Source organism: Narcine bancroftii, chromosome 1 (assembly GCF_036971445.1).
Source record: "Narcine bancroftii isolate sNarBan1 chromosome 1, sNarBan1.hap1, whole genome shotgun sequence".
NCBI classification, from domain to species: domain Eukaryota; kingdom Metazoa; phylum Chordata; class Chondrichthyes; order Torpediniformes; family Narcinidae; genus Narcine; species Narcine bancroftii.
The window spans coordinates 96,512,419-96,540,248 of NC_091469.1; the positions used below are offsets into that span (position 1 = coordinate 96,512,419).

Genomic DNA, 27,830 nt, shown 5'->3' on the forward strand with positions numbered 1-27,830 from the left:
AGGAAGAGAACATAGAAAAAAACGAGAACAAGAAAGAAGAGAGTAAAAAGAAAACAAGGAATCAACAGATGACCAACCCAGAGGAAGAAGAAGAAGAAGAAGATAGAGAAATGGAAGAAGGGAAAGGCAAGACAATGGATATATTTTTTTAAAGAATATATGGAATCAGTAAAAGAATGGCAATTGCAAGAATTTAGTGAAATAAAAAGAAGAATTAAAAGTGCAGAAGAAAAAATGAATAGATTAGAGATGGTCATGTCAGATATAAGAAAAAGAGTGGACAAGGTGGAAGAACGAGAAACAGCCGTAGAAATGGAAGTAGAGGACTTAAAAAAGAAATTAGAAGAATCTAATAAAAAAGTTAAAGAGACACAGGAGCTGTTAGCTCAGAAGATAGATATAACGGAAAATTATAATAGAAGAAATAATATAAAGATAGTGGGCCTTAAGGAAGATGAAGAAGGCAAGAATATGAGAGAATTTATAAAAGATTGGATCCCCAGGGTCCTAGGAAGACCAGAATTACAGGAAGAAATGGAAATAGATAGGGTGAATACTAGCCCTTAAACCACAGCCACAACAAAAACCAAGATCCATTTTAGTAAAATTCCTAAGATATACAACGAGAGAAAATATATTGGAGAAAGCAATGAAGAAAATAAGAGAAGACAAAAAGCCACTGGAATACAAAGGTCAAAATTTTTTTTTCTATCCAGACATAAGTTTTGAACTCCTGAAGAAGATAAAGGAGTTTAATACAGCAAAAGCGATCCTATGGAAAAAAGAATATAAATTTATGCTAAAGTACCCAGAGGTACTTAAAATAGTTATTCCAGGGCAGCAAAACAGACTATTCTCGGATCCGGAGGAAGCACGAAAATTTGCAGAACAACTACAAGACAGACAGAGAGATGAAGACATGTAACGAGAGCAAAAATGACCACGAACTATATGTATGTGTGTATATGGGTATATATATATATATATATATATATGTGTGTGTGTGTATGTATATATGTGTGTACATGAGTGTATCCGTATTTAAAGGAAAATATATAGAGTATAGATAAGAATTAATAAGGGAATGAAAGGGAAGAGAGGAAGTAAGGAGGGAATTAAGAGAGTGACCTTTGTTATATATGAAAATTGAAATCTTTTCTGGGGGGGCTGGGTGGGGAGGAGTTACGGTCACTGCTAAATCAGTTGACGCTTGCGAGTGAATTCGCAAATCCAAATGGAGAGGGGAGATGTGGTTGCCTGACAAGGGATAAAGGGCAACTCAGGAAGGGGAGGGGATAGTGGGGTTAAAGAAATTTTAGATAGGAGAATAAGGGAAATGTTTGATGTTTTTGAAATGTTGTCTTATAAAGTGTTCAAAACAAGAAAGCAGAAATGGATAAGAAGGAAAGGTGATGATGAGGAAACGGAAAGGAAAGATAAACAAAGTATGAAATGGCTACGTTGAACTATATGACTTTAAATATTAACGGAATACATAACCAAATCAAAAGGCAGAAACTGCTAAATTTACTGAAAAAAGAAAAAATTGATATAGCATTCGTGCAAGAAACACATTTAACTGAAATGGAGCACAAGAAATTAAAGAGAGATTGGGTAGGACATGTAACAGCAGCGTCATATAATTCAAAAGCTAGAGGAGTAGCTATATTAATCAGTAAAAATGTACCAATTAAAATAGAAGAGGAAATAATAGATCCAGCAGGGAGATATGTAATGATAAAATGTCAGATATATTCGGAGTTTTGGAATTTACTCAATGTATATTCACCTAACGAAGAAGATCAAAAATTTATGCAAGATATTTTTTTGAAGATAGCAGACACCCAAGGGAACATACTAATAGGAGGGGATTTCAACCTGAATTTGGATTCAAACATGGATAAAACTGGGAAAAAAATTAACAGAAAGAACAAAGTAACCAAATTTATAATTAAATCGATGCAAGAAATGCAACTTTTGGATATATGGAGGAAACAACACCCAAAGGAAAAGGAATATTCATATTATTCGGGTAGACATAAAACATACTCAAGAATAGACCTATTCCTGTTATCAGCTCGTATGCATGACAGAGTAAGAAAAACAGAATATAAAGCTAGAATATTATCGGACCACTCACCCCTGATATTGACAATAGAGTTAGAGGACATCCCTCCAAAAATGTATAGATGGAGATTAAACTCCATGCTACTTAAAAGGCAGGATTTCAGAGAATTCATCGAAAGAAAAATTAATATGTACTTTGAAATAAATACGGAATCAGTGAAAGATAAGTTTATACTATGGGACGCAATGAAAGCGTTCATCAGAGAGCAAATAATAAGTTATGTAACCAAGATGAAGAAGGACTACAATCAGGAAACAGAGCAGTTGGAAAGGGAAATAGTAAATATAGAAAAAGAATTAGCAATGAAGGAAGACACAACTAAAAGAAGAGAATTGGCAATATGAAACACTACAAACATATAAGGTGGAGAAGAACATAATGAAGACAAAACAGAAATATTATGAACTAGGAGAAAAAACGCACAAAATTCTAGCATGGCAGCTTAAGACAGAACAAACTAAGAGAATGGTATTGGCATCAAGGAAAAAAGACAAACAAATCACATATAATCCAACGGAGATTAATGAAAACTTCAGAGAATTCTACGAACAATTATACCAAACTGAAAATGAAGGGAAAAAAGACAAAATAGGTGAATTTTTAACTAAAATTGAACTACCAAAATTACAAATAGAGGAACAAAATAAATTAACGGAACCATTTGAAATAGTAGAAATACAAGAGATAATAAAAAAAACTACCAAATAATAAAACACCAGGAGAGGATGGATTCCCAATAGAATTCTATAAAACATTTAAAGATTTATTAATTCCTCCCCTCCTGGAAGTAATCAACCAGATTGATAAAACACAAAGCTTACCAGATTCATGCAAAACAGCAATAATTACAGTAATACCAAAGACAGGGAAAGATCCACTCGTACCAGCGTCATATAGACCAATATCTTTACTTAACACGGACTATAAGATAATAGCTAAACTATTAGCAAACAGATTAGCCGACTATGTACCAAAAATAGTAAATCTAGACCAAACTGGATTTATTAAAAAAAGACGAACAACAGACAATATTTGTAAATTTATTAACTTAATTCATGCAGTAGAAGGGAATAAAGCTCCAACAGTAGCAGTTGCTTTAGACGCAGAGAAGGCCTTTGACAGAGTAGAATGGAATTATTTATTCAAAGTATTACAAAAATTCAGTTTACCAGAGAAGTATATTAATTGGATTAAAGCATTATATAAGGGGCCATTGGCGAAAGTGACAGTAAATGGATATATATCAAAGCAATTTAACTTAAGCAGATCAACAAGGCAGGGATGCCCACTATCACCCTTATTGTTCGCGTTAGCTATAGAACCACTAGCAGAATTGATAAGAACAGAAAATAAAATAAAAGGGATAAAAATAAAAGACAAGGAATATAAAATCAGTTTATTTGCAGATGACGTTATAGTATACTTAACAGAACCAGAAATATCAATAAAAGAATTACATAAGAAATTGATGGAATATGGAGAAGTGTTGGGTTACAAGATTAATGCAAATAAAAGTGAAGCAATGCCAATGAATAATGCGGATTTCTCAAAATTTAAGAAAGAATCACCATTCAGATGGCAAATGCTAGCAATACGATACCTAGGTATACAAATAAATAAAAACCTCGGCCATCTATATAAACTCAATTATTATCCACTAATGAAAAAATTACAGGACGACTTAGAGCATTGGAAAGACTTACTACTAACACTAATAGGAAGGATAAACTGTATTAAAATGAACATTTTCCCAAGGATACAATACCTATTTCAGGCATTGCCAATACACTTGACGGAGAAATTCTTCCAGGAGTTAAAGAAAATAATAAGGAAATTTTTATGGAAAGGGGGGAAACCGAGGATAGCACTAGATAAATTAACAGAATGGTATTAACAAGGAGGCTTACAACTGCCAAATTTTAAAAATTATTATAGAGCCGCACAATTAAGATACCTATCAGATTTTTATCAAACAAGGGAAAAGCCAGATTGGACTAGATTAGAACTAGATAAAATAGGGGAGAAGATACTGGAACATATATTATATAAATGGGATGAAAAATTGGTACAACGTAGGAATTCTCCAGTATTATATCATCTGCTCAATATTTGGAAGAAGATTCATGTAGAAAGGAATAAAACAAATTACCAATTACCAAAACTAATACTGACGCAAATTCAGCTAATCCCTTTTACAATAGATAACCTTTCCTTTAGAGAATGGGAGAAAAAAGGGATCAAAAGAATAGAAAATTGCTTTTCAGGAAATAAATTACTATCCTTTGAACAAATGAAGGATAAATATAATATAACTCAAGATAGATTGTTTGCATACTACCAACTGAAATCCTACTTGAAGGACAAATTGGGAAGCAGTCTGAGGTTACCAGAGGGAAGTAATTTTGAATATGTGATTACAGACACAATGATAATCAAAAAATTTATAACAAATATGTATATTAAACTGCAAGAAAAGGAGAATGAGGAAACAAATGGTAAAACTAAACAAAAATGGGAACAAGACTTAAACATAAAGATAAAGAAGGAAACATGGGAGAAGTTATGCTCTGGAACTATGAGAAATACAATAAACACGAGGTTACGTATGATACAATATAACTGGATACACAGGCTATACATTACACCTCAAAAGTTAAATAAATGGGACCCAACAGTATCTGACAGATGTTTTCATTGTAAAAAGGAAATGGGAACAACAATTCATGCAATCTGGACGTGTGAGAAAGTGAAAAAATTTTGGGAAGATCTAAACCAGATATTAAATAAAATCACAGAAAGCAATATACCAAAAAAACCAGAGATCTTCCTCCTAAGTAACATAAAAAACAAAGAATTTGGACTTGATTTGGATGGTGCACAAAAAAGATTTGTTAGGATAGCCCTAGCTGTAGCAAAAAAATGTATTATGTCAGCCTGGAAATTAGAAGATAACTTGAGAATACAAATGAATAAATGTATTCCATTAGAAAAAATAACATATAACTTAAGAAATAATATTACAATATTTGAACAAATATGGGAGCCATACATGAAACACAATAGAGAAAACCTACCAGGGACATCTACCACCTAAAATGACAGAAGGAGAAAGAAATGAAAAGAATTGACTCAGTGGAATTTCTTGTTTATTTTTATTGAGTGACAACATTGTTTGATGGGTTTAATGTATCTTAGATTCTGTACTTTAAATGAATGGGAGGGGAGGTAGGGAGGGTGGGATGGGAAGGGGGGGGGGAGAAAACGACACTGTATATATTTGAAAAGAAAAATGTATGTATCTTGATCAATGTGGTTTATAGTGTGAAAAATAAAAAAATTTTTTAAAAAATATGGTTGTGGGAGTTAGAGGGTTTGTAATATATGTCAGTGGAAAGCTTGCCTCCTGAGATGGAAACAGAGAGATCCAGAAAAGGGAGAGTGTTGTCAGAGATGGATCAGGTGAGTTTGAGATCGGGCTGCAAATTGGCCACGAAGTGGATGAAGTTGACGAGCTTATCACGGGTACATGAGGCAGCCCCGATGTACAGTATTGCAGGAAGAATTGAGGGGTCTTACCTGTGTAGGCTTGCAGCATGGATTGCTCCACAAAGCCCACAAACAAGCAGGCATAGCTGGGTATCCATGGCTATACCTTTAATATGGAGTAAGCAAGAAGAGTTGAAGAAGAAGTTGTTTAAGGTGAGGACAAGTTTTTCCAGGTGGAGGAGGGTGGTGGTAGAAGGTCAGGTAGACTAGTTGGGTGTCTTGCCCAGAAAGAAGCAAAGTGCTTTAAGACCTTCTGTATGGGGGATGGAGGTATAAAGGGATTGGACATCCATCGTGAAGATGTGGCAGTTCGGTTCGGGGAAAGAGAAGTCATTGAAGAGATGGAGGGCATGTGAGATATCGCAGATTGGACTAGGGAGAAAAGATAAACTCAAAGTTGGATGAAACTAGTTCGGTGGGGCAAGGGCAGGCAGAAACAATGGGTGGTTGGGTTGGTGTATCTTAGGTAGGAGGTAGAAACTAGCAGTGTGGGGATGGGGGATAATGAGATTGGAAGCCCTGGTGGAGAGATGACCAGAGGTGATGAGGTTGGAGACAGTGGCTTGATGTGTCATGCTGGGGTTGTGTGGGAGGGGTAGATAGAAGGAAGGGTCTGAGAGCTGTCATCTGACCTCAGCAAAGTAGAGGTCAGTGCGCCAGGCCACAACAGCACCACTCTTATCGGCGAATTAGATGGTGAGTTTGGGATTGTTGCAGAGAGAGTGGAGGGCAGAGGATTCGGAAGGGGGAGGTGAAGTTGAAACAGTTGATGTCTTGGAGGCAATTGGAAATAAAAAGGTCCAAAGCTGGGCAGCTGGTCAGGATGTGGTGTCCCAATCTAGGCAGAATAATGGTTCGACGCAGACTAGAAGAGCCAAAGGGCCTGTTTCTGTGCTGTCGTCTTCTATGGTTCTAATTTACAAGCATGCAGGCATCTATTTTTACCATCCCAAAGGCACCAATTCTCACCAAGGCACATTGCCTTCTGCCCAACTCTCTGATGTGTCTGCTGGGTGGCAGTAATAAAACCCATAGGATTTAGAAGACCAGCATACTTCACATAAGGTGAAAGTCAATTCTAAATGCATCAAAATCAACTCCTAAAGGATATGAAAAGTCAAAGGAGGCAGTTTTCTTCCAATTACAATTTATTGTCAAAACATTGCTGTATTTAATGTAGAGGGACATTGATTTTGGATTTCCTTGATTGAGTATCTTTATAAAAAATATAAGCTTTAGGGAAACACTTGCACTGGAAGAACCTCACTGAAATCCTAAACAATTTGATGTAGAAAGAATTGTAGATAGGTACATGGATGAGAAAGGATTAAAGGGATATAGCCAAGTGCAGGCAAATAAGACTACCTTGGATTGGCATCTAGTTCGGCGTGGAGTAATGGGGCTGAAGAACCTGCATCCATGCTCTATGACTGCAAGTATGTTGGACCCAACATATTGAACAGGTCTTTCATTGGAATACATTTAAAGCAACACATTCTTGTGTGGAAAGTTGAAGTTAACTCGATTTGGTGGTGCAAATTCTATCAGCAACATTTTACATGAAATTCAGGTGCGTACCGGATCCTCCTCCCCATCCTTACCCTCTCTTCATCTTTCCAGGAGACTCCACGTAACCTGGTGTAGAGCTGCATGTGTTCCCGTGCAGTAAGCTCATCGAAGAGCGCATCAAATTGTGGGCAATAGCCAATACTCTGCTGGACCTTCAGCAGATCCTTGAGGATGCTGTGAAACAGATAATAGACAAGGAGATGAGTATCATACATTGTATGGCAGTAGACGAAATGAACTTAATATAGATTAAGGTCTGAATCAATGACAGAAAGCTTGGGGGACAATTTCCTTTCCATCCCATAACAAGCACCTGCCACCATGTACCTGTTTCCATTAACAAAGGCCTCCCCACCAGTCGTACTCTCGTCTCCAGTCAGCATCTTGAACGTCGTGGTCTTCCCAGCTCCATTCACTCCTAGTAAACCAAAGCATTCTCCTGGACGCACACCGGTACACAAGCGATCCACAGCCAAGATCCGGCCCATCCTCCGAGACTTGTACACCTGTAGGTTTATCAATTGTCACACTGAAATAGAACTATATGCACCTTGCCGAGACCTTACATTTCAGTGGGAAACAAACACATGCCACTGAGCTTTAACTGGGTATTTCTACACTGCAGAGGAATACTCAACACTTATATTTTCATTACCTGTTGTACTCAAGGATAGGTTGACTTACCTAAAAAGCACGCAAAACAAAATGGGGTCTGCAGGGTTGGTGCAAGGCCGTGGAGGAAAGATCTCTTGAAGAAACTGAGGTTAGTAACTAGTCTGGAGACAATGGCCTGATGATGGGGTCATGGCCTGGTGGTGGGGTCATGGGCCAGGGTGAGTAAGAGTGCTGGCATTGGATTTGTAAGGTGGAGCTCAATTTGGCCTTCAACAACAGCATCATTTTCTTTAAGGGTTTGACAATCCATTACGTATCTTTGAAATATCTATTCCAAGACAAAACTTCAGAATATGTATTTGGTTTCCAGAGGAAGACAGCATTGTTGTGGAGACCGGCTCATGAGTGACTGGAACAGTGCAAATTTTGACAGGAGAATATTGGAATTGGATTGGAAATCATAGTAGGCTTGTATCCACAAAACAGGCCCAAATAACCTTCCTCTGCACTTCAGAGCTGTATAATTAATTAGCATTTGCATGTAATAAAAGGCGCTATGAAAATGCAAAACTCTCTCTTTTATTTTAAGTGTTGCCAATTTTTTCTACCTTTGTCAGGTTCTGAATTTTAAGAACATCCGTGTCTGCATCTCCTCGCAGTACACGCCTCCTCTCATTCCCCACATCAATATCATCATCCTCTATTGGCTTGTTAGAAACTGGCAGGCGTCTGCAATGCAAAAGGAAGGGGGTTACACACGACCACATGGATTGGCATCAGATTTCAGATTTATGGTCAGAGAACATGCATGACATCAGATACCTTTTCTTGCGGGCAAGGCAGAATTACCACTTATTGGTAGAACAAAAAACCTGTTTTCAACATACATATGTACAAATGTAAACAAACTGACTGCAATACAGAGAGAAAAAAAATCAATGAAGTGCAAAAGTAAGAGTCCTTAAATGATTCCCTGACTGAGTTTGTTGTTGAGGAGTCTGAGGGTAGAGGGGTAAGCAGGCCATCGAGACTATTTCACTGGAGGCATCAAAACAAGTACAATTACAGTTCATCATCAAAGCACAGAATCAATCAAATCGAAGAGAAAGGATGAGATCACACTAACCCTAACCCTGTAAAAACACCTTTGAAGTCCATTTTTTTGCAATATCAGCCATCATCCCTCTGTGGGAACTGCCATGCCAATAAGTAGAATTTCCCTTCCTTGTACACAGTTTAAAGGAAATGTTGGGGCTGACTTTGCATCAACAACTTTGACCTGAACATGCCCTTTTATCCTGGATCTTTGGTGTATTTAAAAATTGATTCAAATTTACTAAGGTAAGATAATGTTAATTCCTTAGTTCAACAGATTCTGCAGGAAAAGGGAGACTTGAATATATAGGTGCATAAATCTCTGAAAATTCGTGGACACTTTGAGAGCAGAGTTTGAGCAAAGCGTGTGGGATTCTTAACTTGATGAAGCAAGGAGATTCTGCTGGATCTGTACAAAACAACATGTGTTGGGTTATTAGAGTATTGCATTCATCTCTGGTTATCACTCTGGGTAGGATGTCAACAAAGTTTCTGGGGTTGGGAGATATCAGATCAAGGTTAGATGAGTGAAGCTGGGGATTTTGGAGAAAAGGTGATCAAGATGAGGAATGAATGAGTCAGCAATCAAGATCAGATTCAGTTTCATTGTCATGAACATGCATCACAAAATTTGTTGTTGTGTGGCAGCAGTATTGTGCCAAACAGGTGTAAAACTGCAATAAATTACATTTCTGTATATACAATATTTAAAAATAAATTCTTAGTGCAAAAAGAGAGGAGAGGAAAAAAGGGAAGTCATATCTATAGGCTCATTGTCTGTTCAGAAATCTGATAGTGGAGGGAAAGAAGCTGCTTTCGTAACATTGCTTGTATGCACCTTCAGACTCGTACTTCCTTCCTGATGGGAGCAGTGAGGAAAGGGCATGGCTTGGAGGGTGAGGATCAGTGATGATAGAGGCTGCTTTCCTAAGACTTTCATTGTATCTGTACATTGTACTGATGTGTATGGCAATAAACTCATTTATTCATTGAAAAGCAAAGGGGAAAGAGATTTAATATAACTAGTAAAAGATGGAAAGAGGCCCTTTTAATCATAGAGAATGGTGATGACTGGCATGCAAGGGTGCTAGAAACAAAGTAAATCACATCTTTCAAAGAGAAATTGGATAGACTTTTGAGGAAAATAATCTGCAGAGGTACAGGGAAATGGCGAGTGAATGGGAATGAATGGATTGTTTTACAAGGAATCAGAATAGATTTAATGACCCAACTGGCTTCGACCTGTGTTGTAACAATTCTACAATTCTAATTCAGGATGTATCTGGTAAGATGACTAAGATTTCCTTATAAATATCCATTCCAGGAAAGAATTTCAGAATCCACATAATTGTGCCAAACAAGACCAGTGAGAAATATCAATGCTTCTGTTTTGTTTCTGTTTTGTATCAGGAGGCTGCATGATCTCTTCTGGTGAATTTAGTGAAATTTGTTTTCGTGATAACATAATGGAAGTCTTGCAACTTTCATGTGTACGATGATGGGAGAATAATGTTGTGTTTGTTCCATTTTAACTGATCACCCTGAAACAGTTGTAACAGTTTAATTGCTCTACTATGTATAGGTTGATCAGCTGGACTACTTGCAAAACAAACTCCCTCGCTGTACCTTGGCACATGTGACAATAGACTTGAACTTGATAGTTCCTATTTTTTCATTTCAATACCATAAAGCTTGAGAGTAATTCAACAACAGATACTATGATAGCTCTCTGATTTTCCCGAGTTTGAAAACTTAGATGGCTTTAGAAGATTGTTGGTGGAATGATATACAACACACTTACTGTGGCTTTCTGAAGAAATTGTACTGGCACATAATAGTGATGAAGAAGCCCACGAACCCTTCTATTGCCATTGCAACAAGCCCTCGTGTCACTATGTCCCATTCAAAGGGAGACTTCATCTTTCCAAATTGGCCTGGAGGGAAAATTGAGAGCTTTAGAGATAAACAACTTTGCATAATAAATAGTCTTCATAAAACCCAGCTGTGATTGCAAAGCAACAGGTGTGTGGAGACACAGTTCAAAACTACCAAGGTAACGACAGACCTACTGAGAAACAAATGATGAGGAGCTGGACAGACTCAACAAGGCAGGCAACATCATGGTGGGAAATAGACAGTATTACACTTATTGGGCAAGCGTGACTTTGATTGGACAAATAGTACCCTGATTGGTCAAGTATTACATTGATTGGTCAAAATCTTTCCATGTATTGATGAGATTGATTAACAGGCCAATACAGTAAAACACTTGGTATCCAGCACCTTTGTGGATTGGTAGATGCCAGATAAGTGTATTTTCTGGTTGCTTGAGACTTACTCTTACAATTCCTAACTAATACACCTGCATTAAGAATACATGGTTTAAAAGACAAAAATACTATACTGTATTTGCACTGAACAAACTTCACTTGCATACATACATAAACTTTAAAGCATTTTACTTTATTTTCAGTCATAGTCTTTGAAAACATTTAACTGTTGCTGCGTCTGCAGGTACCTCCTCCTCAATGGAGCAACCCGAAAGACAAACAATAACATCATAGATAATTAAATCTCCCCCCATCACTCCATCACATTTACTGATAAAGCCTCTGACAGGGGTGACTCTTACTAAGCAGGGATAAGGAGACACTTTAAGAGTCAAATCGATAGCGAGCAGCATCAACCAGTATGGCCAAGACACTCCGCTGGCTGAATATTTGCTCCCATCTTCACCAAATGTTTGTGTGTTACTTCAAAAAACATTTGCATTCACAATTTTATACTTAAGTATTTTTTACCTATTATTTTATTCTCATTGATTTAATTTTTTAAATTTTATTTTCCTCTTTCCTGCACAAAGAACTACCATTCGGGGTCAGTGTGGGAGAAATGAATTGCCATCAAGGCCAATGACCCAAGAGTTAAATGGAATCTGCTTTACACCATATTAATATTGGAATCTGACAAGTCTAAACAGATGGCTCTAAAAATGAGGTTTTCATGTACCTATAGGGAGAACCAAGATCTTGGGAGCACCAGGGTCTCCCTTTATCTATAAACAATATTTCACCACGAGCATTGCGGAAATAGATTTCAGATTTATTGTCAGAGTACACACATGACATCACAAGCAACCCTGAGATTCCTTTTCCTTGGGGTGAGGCAGAATTAGGAACGAAGATTTATTCAGAACCATTTAAATCAGCATCCATGACCCACTGGCATCAAAAAAGAGGTTCAGAAGTATCAAAATCAGAACTAAACTCTGGGAAATAGCTGCTTCCCATAGGCAGTGAGATTAAGTATCCTTCAACCGAGTAAATTATCCAAAAAATATTTACAATAGCTCTCAATTATGTCTTTATACATATATGTGAATATTATGTGCTGTCTGTTGTGTGTAGATGTCTGCAATGTGATCTGGAGAAACACAGTTTTGACTGTAATATGTACAGTCAAATGATAATTAACTTGAATTTACGGTTCAGTACTGTTGAGGATACATCTGATGATATGCCCTGTTTTACAATCAAGCATTGTTGTAACTTAAGAGATGCAAACTGTCACAGGTACACTTTACTGACATGTATTGTTGCAGGTACCCTTTATTGACATGTACTGTTGCAGGTATACTTTACTGACACATATTGCCGTGGATAAACTTTATTCACACGTACTGTCGTGTGTAAACTTTACTGATGCATGCTGCCGTGGGGACCCTTTACTGACACACACTGTCCAGGGTATACTTCACTGCTGTGTACTGTCAAGGGTACACTTTATAATCCAGACTGTCGTCGATACACTTGGCATGGCAATCTATGTTTGCTACACTTCATGAACTAGTACTATTTTTCCCCAGTCACTCTTTGCAATTGTCAGCAGTTTTTTTCTGGGCAAAAGTTGGATTTACCTATTTTTTCATAGTATTCATTGATGTATTCATTATAGGCCATTTCCATCAGTCCATGGCCCAGATTGTAGTTTGGGAAGATGAGGAAGCAGGATTTCAGGTAGCCATTTACAGCTTTCAGATCCTGTGATATGGAAAACAATGTTAAATTGCAAGGTTAACATAATTGCAAGGAAATTGCAAAGATTTTGTTTTAAATCACATCATAACTTTCAAGCAATAATAGCTCTCTGAATGTGATGGCATTTAAATAATTACAAACAAGTCCCAAAGTTAATGAAAGGCTCCTGTTCTGCGCTCACCAAAGGCACAGAATGGCCTTGTTGTCCAACCAACTCAGTTTAAGCTGACATGTCCCATGCAAAAGATCAGGAGGAGGGAATATAAGAAATTATCCTGCTGGAGTACTCACCTTATCATGTTCAAATAATTGAAGGAGGAATGTGGCCACTGTGGCTGTGATACCAATGAACAGGTTGATGACGATTAAGAACACGTATGCTGTGCTGGGAACCTCAAACCAGAAGGACGCCGGATACATGATTGGAGTGATTGACCAACTGTGGATCAAGAAGCAATAGATCAGACAGCAAGCCTATGCTCAGAAATATTAGAACTGCAGATGCGGTCAATAATGAGAAGCTGGAGGAGAGAGGGATTGCAGTCAGTACCTTGGAGCTGGCCAGGGAGCATTCATGGAGGCAAGTCTCCCAATGTAAGGGCAGAGAATCTCAGCCTTTACACTCAGGCTTTTTGACTGTATGAATGGGCTAAGTGGTAACAAAAGCTTCCAGAGCTGGAATCTGCTGTGAAGGTGACAGCAAGAGAGGTAAAGCAGGTACAATAACTACAATGAGTGTATTTTTTACACATGCAGGTGAATGTAGAATCAAGGAACAAAAATTCCAACTAGTGGGCAATATCTCACAGCAAAACCAGTCAAGTACAACTTTGTTTCTCAGCATATCAAGTGGAACCAATGCCTTCAAATTTAGTTTTATACTGTCAGTAATTTTAAACCTACATAAGTGCTTTTATTTTGCTGTTTCATAATTTGTCTCATAATATTGACTGTGGTTTTATGCCACTTATTAGTTTGATGTGGGAGGAATGTTAAAGACTTTTGACACATACAGGAAAAAGGCAAGGGATTTTGAAGCGACATAAGAATGCAAACTCAGGAGCAGGTTTAGATGTGGTTCCATTACATTAACATCTTTCCAGCGCACAACGCAGAGCACCCTGTAATTTCTAAGCATTTGTTTTTTTAATAGGAATAAAATCCCTGCCCTTTTTTTAAAAACACACATTTGAGGGACAAATTCTTCCACAAGCAATGAGCTGTCAAAGTGGTAGAGTTGTGCATAATTCCAATTTTTCCCTGCTCTATAAATAGGAATAAAACACAAAAGTCCACAGACACCGTGATTGAAGATAAAAATACAATACTGGAGAAACTCGGCAGGTCAAACAGTGCCTGCCTACATTTTCTCATACCTTGAGGAAAGGCTCAAGCCCAAGACATTGGTTATGAATCTTTATATTTGCTGTATACTGTTTGACCTGCTGGGTTTCTCCAGCATTGCGTTTTTAAATCGAGGAAAGAGTCTGCTTCCCGATCAATAAATCTACAAATCTATTAATGAATGCATTTTATTCTATTGTTGTTTTAATTGAATGAACCCAATGCATACAAAATAATATTAGTTTGCAGATGACACAACAGCAACAATGATGAACCACCCTACAGAGGAGCAAAATCTTGTGATATGGTGCGAGTAACAACCTTGCTCCAGTGAGACTGTTGAGTGACTGTTTAACTGCTAAAAACAAACTCTCCTAGACTCTACCAATTATTCAACAATATTTATTTATTTTTATGAAAGTGCTGTATATAAATTGCTTGTAGATATGTCTGCTATGGTTGTGTGTGCATATTTTTGCACTGAGGACAGAAACGTTGTTTTGTCTAGTTGTACAATCAGATGATACCTTGATGCTGCACTCAAGCCCGAAACATTGATTATGTATCTTTATCTTTGCTACATAAAGGACACTATTTGACCTGCTAAGTATCTCCAGCACTGTGTTTTTGCTTCAATCACGGTGTTTGCAGACTTTTGTGTTTTGTCACTTGAACTTGAACCACTGCTGGTCATTCTCAGGCAAAACAATGGTCACAGAATGCCTCAGGTCAGGGAGCAATAGTTTGACACCAACATCAATTATTTTCTTCTTCATGTTTGAGTTTGTGTACTGATGTACCACTGGCTGCTGTCAATTGCTAGAGGACTTATAGGGTTTGATCCCCAAATTCTGGACTGCATTGAAATCAGTGTCTCGGCAGTGACGATATTTAAAAATGTGCTAGATCGTGGATCACTGTTCTGGTATAATCAATAGCATATGTGTCAAAGGCTTTTTAACATCCTCCCCCCCCACATCTCACTTACAAGTCTCCATTGTATAAAACCACAGTAACTATTATGAGGCAAATTATGAAGCAGGACTGAAAGCATTAATTTAAGTTTAAAAATACTGACAATATAAAACTAAATTTTGGTTTGACTTTATTTGGTGAGAAACAAAGTTTTCCTTGACTGGTTTTTGCAGAACATATAAATAGTACACCATTGTGTCCATCTTTCTTCCCTTTTTCAAGGGGAGTTTTTCAACACATAAATATTCTTGTGACAGCAAGTGAAGTCAACCCCACTGCTTGCAAGAATTCCCAAGTGTTGATTGATTCCTACATTTCTCAACTTGGACATGTGCCAAGGCCATTTATAGGAAATTACTGTCTTCACAGATTGAAAATACTGTAAATACTGTCAATGCCTGGTGATATGTTCATACATCTTCCAATTGGGAGGTAATAATGGTCTCAGCTCCAGACAGTGATCTTAAGGAAGAATGGCAGAGGCAATTTAGTTCAGTTCGCGGTGAAGAAATCAAGCAACCTCCTTTACTCTCATCACACAGAGGGCCCGTTTTGGCCTATCAAGTTGATACCAGTGCTCAGAGCAATCCCATCGTAAAAGTTCCTTTGTAACCTGTTGTCTGCTACATGGCCATCAACTTCCCTTTGATTTATCTGCCACCCCTTCTACTCAGGGTAATTTTACAGTGGTCAATCAATCAGCATGACTTGGGGATGTAAGGGGTGGGAGAAACCAAAGCACTAGGAGGCAAGTGGGGCTAAACAGTTTAATGTTCCCTAACATCTCAGGAAGTCAGTTCAACAACAACCTAAATTAAATGCAGAACTCTAAATGAAACCTTCTGGTGAGAACACAAGAAAATGGGAATACTTGGCTCTTCCAAATGGCCCTGCCATTCAATGCTATCAAATCCCATCTGCTCCAATCCTCAACTCCTCCTCCGATGATATGACCACCACAAGGATGTTACCAGGATGAGAAGGCTTTAATTAGAGGCTGGATAGGCTAAGATACTAGTCCCTGCAGCAGAGGAGGATGAAGGATGCCCTTATCGAGAGATACAAAATCATGGGTGACATGGATAATGGTCACAGACTTTTCCCAAGGATAGGAGAATCTAGGAACAGGGGGGCAGAAGTTTAAAGTGGGAGGGGGGAAAGAGTTAAAAGAGACCTGAGGGGAGATATTTTTGCACAAGAGTGTGGTGCTGATATGGAAGGAATTTCTCAGCACAGCTGGTGCATAACAGTTAGCGCAACGCCATTTCAGCTTCAATGACTGGGACCAGGGTTCGAATCCCATGCAGTCTGTAAGGAGTTTGTACATTCTCCCCATGGTTGTGTGGGCTCCGGTTTCCTCCCTGGGAAATATACCAGGGATTGTAGGTTAATTGAGTGTAATTGGGTGGCACAGGCTCGAGGGTTGAAATGGTCTGCTACTGAGCTGTGTATCTAAATTTTTAAAAAATGAAGTGGTAGAGGATGGGAACAATTATCAGAATCATTAAAAAATGAAAGTCTGCAGATACTGTGATTATTGTTAAAACACAGAAATGCTGGAGGAACTCAGCCAGTCTTGCATAGTGGTAAGATATATATTACTGCTGTTTCGAGCCAAAACCTTTCCTCAAGGTGTGTGAGAAAAAAAAATTCTGGTGTCTGAATTAAAAGCTGGACGAAGAATGGAAGGGGGAGGAGTCCTCACCAGCAGACAAAAGGTGCTAATTGGATATGATAAGAGGAAAGGTGAGAATTGACTGGCTCTGTGCAAAAATCAGAGTCAGGTGTTACAGGTTATATATTATATTATATATAAATATACACACTGATCTTTGTGTGTTTCTTCAGGTGATTGTTTTTCCAGACTCTTTTGTGTAGTCTTCCAAAGGCACTATTTGCCTTGGTGAGTCTGTTGTCTATCTTTTTGTCGATCCTTGCATCAGATGAAATCCTTGCAGCCGAGGTAGGTAAACTGGTTGACTGTTTTGAGCTGTGTGAGCCCGATGGAGATGGGGGGGGGGGGCTGGTAGTCATAGTGGGGAGCTGGCTGATGGAGGACCTCAGTTTTCTTCAGGCTGACTTCCAGGCCAAACATTTTGGCAGTTTCCTCAAAACAGGACGTCATGGGCTGGAGAGCTGGCTCTGAATGGGCAACTAAAGCAGCATCGTCTGCAAAGAGTAGTTCACGGACAAGTTGCTTTTGTGTCTTGGTGTGAGCTTGCAGGTGCTTCAGATTGAAGAGACTGCCATCCGTGCGGTACCGGATGTAAACAGCATCTTCATTGTTGAGGTCTTTCATGGCTTGTTTCAGCATCATGCTGAAGAAGATAGTAAAGAGGGTTGGTGCGAGGACGTAGCCTTGCTTCACGCCGTTGTCAATAGAGAAGGGTTCGGAGAGCACATTTCTGTATCTGACCCGACCTTGTTGGTTTTCGTGCAGTTGCATAACCATGTTGAGGAACTTGGGGGGGGGCATCCGAGGCATTCTAGTATTTGCCAAAGCCCTTTCCTGCTCACGGTGTCAAAGGCTTTGGTGAGGTCAACAAAGGTAATGTAGAGTCCTTTGTTTTGTTCTCTGCTCTTTTCTTGGAGCTGTCTGAGGGCAAAGACCATGTCAGTAGATCCTCTGTTTGCGCGAAAGTCACACTGATTCTGGCAGGACATTTTTGGCGACACTAGGCATCACCTACGGCTCCTAGAATGCTTCCATCAGTGCTGTCTCCGCTACATCCTCAACATTCATTGGAATTACTTTATCACCAACATCAAAGTACTCAAGCTGGCAGAGTCCGCAAGCATCGAATCCATGCTGCTAAAGACCCAACTGCGCTGGGTGGGTCTCGTCTTCAGAATGGAGGACCATCGCCTTCCCAAGATCATGTAATATGGCGAGTTCTCCACTGGCCACCGAGACAGAGGTGCACCAAAGAACAGGTACAAGGACTGCTTAAAGAAATCTCTTGGTGCCTGCCACATTGACCACTGCCAGTGGGCTGATATCGCCTCCAACCATGCATCTTGGTGCCTCACAGTTCAGCGGGCTTCAACCACCTTTGAAGAAGACCACAGAGCCCACCTCACTGACAAAAGACAAAGGAGGAAAAACCCAACACCCAACCCAACCAACCAATTTTCCCTTGCAACCGCTGCAACCATGCCTGCCTGTCTCACATCGGACTTGTCAGTCACCAACAAGCCTGCAGCAGATGTGGACATACCCCTCCATAAATCTTCATCCACGAAGCCAAGCCAAAGAAAGAATATAAATATGTTTTTAAAAGAGATAGATTGTGGGGGGTTTAGTGTAGGTCACTTCACAGAGTAACACTTCACAAAAACCATCTCATTTAAAATGGAAGAACATTGCTGGAGCTAGACGTTGAGGTTCTGGGTGATTTTGCAGAGGCAATGGAACTGCTTTGGAAAGAACTTCAAAAGAAGGTGCAAATGGATAATGTCCACACTCAGAGGCTGATAAGATCTTTCAAAGATTGGGTTTGGAGCCCTGTAGGGTTTTGAGAAGCAGAGAGGGGGAAAAAAAAACAAACAGGATTCTTCTCAGAAATAGAGAGAAGTCAGTTCTACAATAGCCATTGAGGCAGCAAAATGGCAAGCTGGCAGGCTTGTTAAAACCCAATTTTGAAGATGGATTGTGAGTTCTGAATTCAGCCTGTTGAAAAACCCTTGTAGTCCTTACAAGAGGAAATGGCTGGCTAAAGTGTTTCTCCTGAAATAAGGGAAACAAGAGGAACACTGTAGTGAATTTATGGAATTCAGAGGGTGGTGAATTTATGGAATTCTCTGTCACAGGAAGTGATTGAGGCCAGTTCCAAAGCTATTTTTAAGAGAGGTAGATTTAGTACTTGTGACTAGGGGGATCAGGGGGTATGGAGAGAGAACTGGAACAGGATACTGAGTGGATGATCAGCCATGATCAAAATGAATGGTGGTGTAGGCTTGAAGGGCCAAATGGCCTACTCCTACACCTATTTTCTATGTTTTCTATGGCCTGGAAGAAGAGGTTATCATTTGAAAAACCCATGATGGGGCAAGTTTCTTTGGCAAGACTCTGAAGTGACTGATAGGAAGAAATCAGTTTGTGTGTGTCCAACGAGCAACAAATATCTCTCTGAAACCACAAGAACATTCCTGAGCAGTAACTATTTAACTTTAAGCACCAGAACCTGGTGAACATTCATAAATGTTAAATTCTGTGCACAGTATAAGAATTACCTGATACCGGTGAACTTGAAGAAATGAGAAATGAATGATTGGACTATTAAAGCAAAGAACTTTCCTGAACATATTCACATTACATACACGTGCACTTAGAATTAGAAGGGGGTTAAGTTAAGTTAATAGTAATAAAGTTTGATTCTGTTTTTATGTTTAAAGAAAATTAAAAGCAACTTTTGTTTAAGTAACCATTTGTCTTGGAGAATTTCTATTGCTGCTGGGTTTTGGGGTCCTCTGGGCTCATAACAAAGGTTTATTGTCATGGAATTCGTTATTCAGTAACAACAGGATTGTGCATAATAAGGTATAAAATTACTATAAATTACAATTTACAAAATTTTAAAAAATAACTAGTGTTAAGAGAGAGAGAAAAAATGAGGTGTTATCCATAGGTTCATTGTTTATTCAAAAAGTTCATAGCCAAGGGGAAGATGCTGTTTTTGTAAGGTTGAGACATTTGGACAGGTTTATAAGAACATAAGAAAGTAAGAAATAGGAGCAGGATAGGCCATTCGGCTCATTGAGCCTTTTCCACCATTCAATTAGATCAAGGCTGATCTGATGATACATCCCCACCTACCTGCTTTTTCTCCATATCCTTTAAATCCCCTACTATGTAAAAAAATCTATTCAACCCATTTATTGAGGTAGCCTCCACTGCTTCAATGGGCAGCAAACTCTGAAAATTCACCACCTGTGAATCTCTCGCTGGAGATGAAAATGTCCCCTGTTTCTTGTTTTGTGTAAAACTGCTTCAAACTGGGTTGTTCGGACAAACATTTAGGATAGTTAAAAAAAGTTGACAAAAAGAGATGTAGTTATGCGTTTAATTATTATCATTTCGAATATTTGAAGTTTTAAGAATAATGCAAAGAAGCATTTTGAAAAGGGAATTGGATATAACTGGAAAAAGAGGGAATTTGCAGTCTGATTGGAAAGAGCAGGAAAACAACAGTGTATCGAGGGGTCAGGGGAAACAAAATGGTCTAAATGACATTTTTTGTTTGTCTGGATACCATTAAGACTTTAGAGCTCTCTTAGGGAGTAGATGAGCACCAATAATTTACATGAATTTAAAAAAGATGCTAGATGAGCAAGAAATCTAATAGATTTAGATGATGATAGAAAATAGCTGAAATGGTGCATGGGTAGCAGCAGAGATTCCTCAGCCCAATGTCCCACTTCGGTGAGATTGAGAGATTTTTCTGGTTCAGAACTAATCAGCTGATCTCACCACACAGAATTCCGACAAATGGTCTGGGACTAAAAGTCAAAAAAGTCCAAATGTCGCTTAAAGATCTGAATGAATAATAGATTTTGTAATTTTCATTGTCTAACTTGTATCTCCCTTTTATTATTCACCAAGAGAAACGCTCTTGAAACTGGGTCTTTGATAATTGCTCTGGTGGCAGCAAATTTTTGTAGATCTTTACATAAAGCAGTCAAAATATGAAATCAAACATTCAAATTTTATAAGTTCTCTCAAGCAGTGAATATAACAGTAAAACCCATTATCAGAATTCAAGCAACTGGCAGCCTCAAGGAAACGGTGAAAATAATTCCAGTAAGTAAATAGGTAAAAAATACGAAAGTTTAAAATTGGCACGCCTCGCTGATGGTTCACTGATCATGGAACATGCAATTTCAGGGAGCTGGAAAATTCACTTATCCTGCATCTTCCAATCCTGATAGATGCCGGTTACCAGGAGCTTTACTGTAACTACAACAATTTTTTTTAAACTATCATTCTCTTCAGATCAGAAATTTGGAATAACTCTTAAAGAAGAAAAAAAACTTGCAAGCACTTAATCTTTCAGTGTCTTTTCAGTCAGTTTCTCTTTGACAATTGGAATTCATCAATACTGTTCGGGATTCATGAGTTATCACAGATAGTTTCTCTCTGCATCTCCTGAATTGATGTTGCATTTTCATCTGTGCAACAAGTCATGCAATCCCTCTCCAAAATTTAACCCTGCAATGGCCAGCTGACTATTTATGATGGAAGGCATTGCAAATGAGCAGAACCCTGCTCTTGTCAAATACTGGCATTGCACGCGTGCCAGGAGCAGTCACCACTGATCAACAGGAGAAGAAGCCTCCCATCTGCCGTGCACTTTACTGAAATTAGACAATGCAGCAAAATGCTGCATTTAGTCCTCACTAGCCATAAATTTGGCAATAAAATCAAATATGACAATATGATTCATAAGGTGATGGGCACTGCACTTTGAGTAGTTTTGTTGGTGTTTTGGGGTGTTGGGGGTGTGGCTTAGTTTCTTCATTAGATTGAAACTATTATCATCTGACTTACCCGTACAATAAAAAGAGAGAGAGGACTGCTGGAAAATTGGTGGGTGAGGTGTAGGCCGGCAGATCAAACACAAAGAGAATGATGATGCAACAGGTTGCTGGTACCAAGTAATTCAACTGGAGGGGGAGGAGGAGGAGACAAAATACAAATTAACAAATAACCCAACCTGTCCATGTTGTCCACCAGTAGAAAACAACAACCGCCTGAATTTAAAGTAAGGATGACTCATAATTTGATCGGCTTTTCTGAAAAATTGTACATTTACATTAATTTCTGTTTTTTTGTTGCATAATTCTTTTTGGAAACTTATTTCACTACTGTTACAGGCCTTCAAAAATGTGGATCATCTTAGAAACTCAACTACTGTGAATTGGATTTACTTCCAACATCCCATCTTCAAAGTATACACTGAATGCAAAAGTCTCAGAATTAAATCAACTCGCTCACTCGGTTGTCAAAGTCACCATATAAATAGCAAGTGTATTAATTGGAGGTAGATAATCACTGATTCGCCAAATAGCAGTAAGATTAACATTAATTCCTTATAAACTTAAATTTATTTAAATTTGACATACAGTACAGGCCCTGCCAGCCCAAGCTATACAATTACACCCAATTAAACTGCAACCCTTCTATGTTTTGAATGGTGGGAGGAAACCGGAGCACCTGGAAGAAACTCACGCAGACGCGGGGAGCACATACAAACTCCTCATAGACAGCGCCAGATTCGAACCCAGGATGCTCTCGCTGTAACAGTTTTGCCCTAATTGTGGTGCCCTTGCTAACCATGCCACCCTAATTGTTTTGTTGTTCATTTAAATAATAAGGATATCCCTGATCAGATCAGCTTGTGGAGAGTCATAAAAATCTTGCTGGCAAGTCAATGTCTGCACAGCTTGCTAAAGGACAATAAGATGGTTGGAAGGTGAATTGGGCGGGATGGGACTCATGGGTTGGAAGGCCCTTCTACTATGTCGTATCATTAAAATAAAATAATGTTACAATGTCATGGGGATCATGTGAGAGATTAGTACAGGAAAGAGTGGGTTTTGAATTGGATTGTTACAGTTTTACAGTTGCTTCAAATGGCTGAGGAGGCCAAGTAATTTGGCTATACTTAAAGCAGAGGTTACTCTGTATCAAAGGTTATGGGGAAAAGGTAGATAAATGGGGCTGATAGGAAAACGATGTCAGCCATGATTCGAATGGCAGAGAAGACTTGATGGGCTGAAGGGTCTACTTTTGCTCATACATCTTATGATCTGAAGTACAAGCACTGGAGCATTTGAGGCATTCAGGAGAAGATGGCCGTGGTGCATCCACAAAACAGAGTGTCACAGTTAGTGCAGCAGTTAGCACAGTGCTGTTGCAGTGCCAGCGACTGGGGTTCAAATCTGATGTTGTCTGAAAGGAATCTATGCGCTCTCCCCCATGTCTACGTAGGTTTCCTCTAGGTTCCTCCCACCATTCAAAATGCACTAGGTTGTAGGTTAATTGGGTGGCACAGCCTCATGGGGTGGAAGGGCCAGTTACCATGCTGTGTCTAAATTTAAAATCAATATTAATGGACAAGCAAAACTTTGTGTAGTTCAGAAACATGGGAATATTTTGAACAAGAAAGATGGTTCAAAGCAGGATGAACAGTCAAAGAATAATTTGTGGTTGAAGGTGATGAAACCAAGAGTAAATCAGTTCATTTTTCTGATAAGCCGCATATGAGGTCTTGCTGCTGTCTCTGCCAGAGTGCAGCAGCAGATGGAACTGCTGCCTCACAGTGACTTGTGCTTGTTTCTGATCCCTAGTGCACACGAGGTTGCCCAATCTCCCCATGACTGCTCTCCAAGTGTTCCAGTTTCCTCTCACATCCCAAAGGGGTGCTATGTAGTTGGACAAGTAGCTCCTGCAAATTTGCCGTCCGCGTCAGATGGAGAACTGGGAATGGAGTCAATGGGCATGTGATGGGGAAAGAGGTCAGGGAGGGGAACATGTAGAAGGAGAACGGGAGCTTGCATGAAATGAATTGCGATGAGAATCGCAAACACCGGCAGCGTGGTTAGCGTAGCAATTCGCTCAATGGTATTATGGCACCAGTGTCTAGAGTTCAAAACAAACGCCGCCTGTAAAGGGTTTGTATGTTCTCCACAGGATCATGTTCAAGGCAGGTTCCTAAAGTGGAATCCCTGCTGTTCGAAGTTGGTAATCCCAGCTAAGAATGAAATTTTGAGTCTGATATCAGCACACTGACCGACAATGTGCAATAAAACATTTGTTGCAACTTTCATGTCTTTGACACACCGGATAACGAATGATGAGACCTTAAGCTTAGTGTAAAAATGACTCCCCCAGCTGTGAAAGAACAGAGCCATTCTCACCATGTCCCAAACGTAGTTGGCCAGCCAGTAGATAACCGGGTCACATCCACTGACAAACTGCAGGTGTTTTGCTTTGGTTGATTTCTCTGCCACTAGAAACACCACAAAGCTGGCTGGGACAAAGGACATTGCTACAATGATGAAGATGGCAATGACCACGTCTGTGCCCTGGAGACTGAGAACAATTCAACAAACGGACAGAAATTAATTGTATATCTCAAGATTTGCAGCTCTATAAGATTCTGGTTAGGCCACACTTGTGAGAATTGCATTGAGTTCTGGCTGCCTCATTATAGGAAAGATGCAGATGTTTTAAAGAGGGTGGAGAGGAGATTTACCAGGATGTTGCCTGGATTGGAGAACATGACATATGAAGCAAGGGCTTTTCTCTTTGGAGTAAAGAAGAATGAGAGGTGATATTATCGAGGTATACAAGATTATGAGGGGCTTAGATAGGGTGGTCAGCCAACACGTTTTACCCTGGGGAGCAATATCAAATACCAGGGGGAATCTGTTTAAAATGAATGGAGGAAAGTTTCAGGGAGAAATCAGAGGTGGATGCCTGGAAAGCATTTCCAGGGATGGTGGAGGAGGGGGACATACAAAAGACCTTTAGAAGGGTATATGGATACAAGAAAAATAGAGGGATATGCATACACGTTTAATTGGGTCCATACAACATCGAAGGCTGAACAGCCCGTGGTATAATGTTCTATTATCACAGTTTAACAATCATTAGGAATATTGCTTTGAGCCCCTTCATGGTTGATAAGAGTCATCATACTTTTCCATGTTTATTTCTTTGGCAGTACTAATGTGAGCAAAAGTGCATTCCATAAATTAGATCAGTTTCCCCGTGAACTTAGGCTGCAGAAGAGAAAAATGGTCAGTTCTAAAACCAGAGGAAATGTCCTTTCCTCCTTCTATTAACAATGGCTCAAGTAAAATTATTTTTCACTGCCTTTGCCAACGTGAAGCTTAAACTACTTGGAAATTGCATTTCCCATCAATCCATGCAGCACACTGTCTAGAGTTAATCATTCAGTCTGAAGATTCAACATCTATGTGCGTCAGAAGATTTTCCAATACTTGGAAACTCAATACAGGTTGTCCCCGACTTATAACCATCCGCAAAAATGACCAAATTATTTTAAAAATAGATAAAAATACAAAATTTATGTGGTTTATAATAACATAACATAACATAATTACAGCACGGAAACAGGCCATTAGGCCCTTCTAGTTCGCACCGAACCAAACACCCCTTTCTAGTCCCACCTCCCTGCACAATGCCCATAACCCTCCATCTTCTTCTCATCCATATACCTGTCCAACCTTTTCTTAAATAATACAATTGACTCCGCCGCCACTATTTCTCCCGGAAGATCATTCCACACAGCTACCACTCTCTGAGTAAAGAAGTTTCCCCTCATGTTACCTCTAAACCTCTGCCCCTTAATTCTTAACTCATGTCCTCTTGTTTTAATCTTTCCTCCTCTTAACGGAAATAGTCTATCCACATCCATTCTGTCTATCCCTTTCATAATCTTAAATACTTCTATCAAATCCCCTCTCAACCTTCTACGCTCCAAAGAATAAAGACCCAATCTGTCCAATCTCTCCCCATACTCCAGATGCTTAAACCCAGGCAACATTCTGGTAAACCTTCTCTGCACTCTCTCCACTCTGTTTATATCCTTCCTATAAATAGGGATACAGGACATGTAAGAGCCAAAATGTGCGTACTTAACTTGATAGTTGGCGTTCCGTGGTCCTGTGGCTGGGCACGGCCATCTTGATTCCTGTGTGAATGTGCAAGTTTTCGGTAGGTGCATGTGAGGTGGGTTCATGTATTGAAGTTTGGTTGGCGCATGTGCGAGAGTTAAGGGAACAAATTCAATATCGTCAAGGTGCTCAACTCTCACGCATATGCCAACCAATCTCCAATATATGAACCCACCAAAGTCTGGCGCACTGTGCCAACTGAAGACTTGAGCATACACACAGAAATCAAGATGGCCATGGCATTCCCCAGGACCCCAGAATGCTGACTAATAAGGTAAGCATGGATCAGAATGTGTAAAGATTCGCTAAGGTTGATCAACAGTCATCGTCAAATCTATAAAGAAAACAAGATTTAATTTAAAAGTTTGCTTTAAGACTTCAGTACTCCACTCACACGGGCACAATTCTGACTCATGTCTATTCTGAGATATGACCGATTCTTCAGTCCCTATTACGGTCGTAAGTCGGGGACTACCTGTACTAACACATGCTTCTGGGAACTCCAGTGTCCTAATCTGCAAAATGATATAAGCTGGAAGGATGAAATTAGAACGTTCATGAATAAAATGTTTCCTCTGATGAGATCCCTCTCTCCCCATCATCTTGCAACTGAATACTGTGGAAAAAGAATTGACAAAAGTTGCTAAACTGGGGATGTCAAAACACTTAAGTGTTGCTTAATATTGGAATGTCGTAAGAATACTTTGCAGCCTTTTGATCTCTGAAAGTAGCAGTCCAGTCACTGTTGCCTTGCATCTGTCTCATATTGTATCACCTGGTCAATCTTGTAGTAATAAATACATAATTGCCTCATCGTCACCTCTGCCCGGCCATCAGATCAGCTTACTGGATGGGAGTTGGTGGAATAAAAAGAGCCATTTTACACTGGTACTCTCAGTTACCTTACAACATTTATTATTGCTTTGGCCATTGAGCAGAAAAGACTGGTCTTTTATTTTAACCTTTGTATCCATGGATCTGTCTCTCAATGATGAAAAAAAACCCAATCGAGATACCCCAACAATAAGGACATACAGCTCAAGAATTAAATATCAATTGATTCTTATTCTTACAGGTAATCGAGGGACAAACTGGCACTGGTCTTGTTCATTGGGTGGTTTGTCACTGTGATGCCTACAAGAGAAAACAAGTGTAGTGATTAAAAATAGTGCCATGAAATTTTTTGAAACATTAGTTGCACGTCATGTGATTAAAATAATTGCTAGCCCCACCTCAGAGTTAGTACAGTTCCTTGTCTTTGAGGACAAGTTCTGTTCCCAACACAGAAGCAGTGGGTGAGGCTGTAGCAGAGCAGGTTTGGTTCGTTTAGGTAGTTGTTACAAGTGACAAGAAACATCAACAAGTCAAACCTCTATAATCTAATGATAGACTGCTTTGCTAAAGATGACCTTTATACCTTTGGTGAAAACAATGTTGATCACAACCTCCAGCACCCCAAAGAACTTTACTGCTGTGGTACATCTAACCTGCACTGACGATCGTACAGGAATTTTCCGCACCTCTCCCATATAGACATTGATCACGTTCCCTAAATAGATTATCTGACCCTAAGTACTGACCAAAACTAAATCATGTCTGGTATGGAACAATTCTCCTCAAGACAATGCAAAATTTGCGATATAAAACAGGCTGCTCAATTTCATGGGTAGAGGTTCTTAACGAGCAACTATTGATCAAGATGCACTATCTTGTTACATTTAATTTGTTTATTGAATTTAGACAGACAACATGGTAACAGGCCCTTCTAGCCCATGAGCCCGTGCTGCCCAATTGCACACAATTCACCTACAACCCCA

At 39.3% G+C, this 27,830-nt stretch overlaps 1 protein-coding gene across 4 annotated transcripts in view; it reads right to left on the reverse strand.

Annotated features, from left to right (window-relative positions):
- Positions 1 to 27,830, reverse strand: part of abca2 (ATP-binding cassette, sub-family A (ABC1), member 2) — a 478,875-nt gene that overhangs the window by 29,914 nt on the left and 421,131 nt on the right. For all 4 annotated transcript variants that reach the window (XM_069932956.1, XM_069932974.1, XM_069932964.1 and 1 more), the window contains 9 exons: positions 27,087 to 27,147; positions 24,229 to 24,403; positions 21,857 to 21,972; positions 13,282 to 13,429; positions 12,870 to 12,993; positions 10,755 to 10,887; positions 8,467 to 8,587; positions 7,571 to 7,749; positions 7,276 to 7,417 (listed from right to left, as the gene is read on the reverse strand). In XM_069932956.1, coding sequence (XP_069789057.1) covers positions 7,276 to 7,417; positions 7,571 to 7,749; positions 8,467 to 8,587; positions 10,755 to 10,887; positions 12,870 to 12,993; positions 13,282 to 13,429; positions 21,857 to 21,972; positions 24,229 to 24,403; positions 27,087 to 27,147 — 1,199 coding nt within the window. The remainder of the gene's footprint in view (positions 1 to 7,275; positions 7,418 to 7,570; positions 7,750 to 8,466; positions 8,588 to 10,754; positions 10,888 to 12,869; positions 12,994 to 13,281; positions 13,430 to 21,856; positions 21,973 to 24,228; positions 24,404 to 27,086; positions 27,148 to 27,830) is intronic.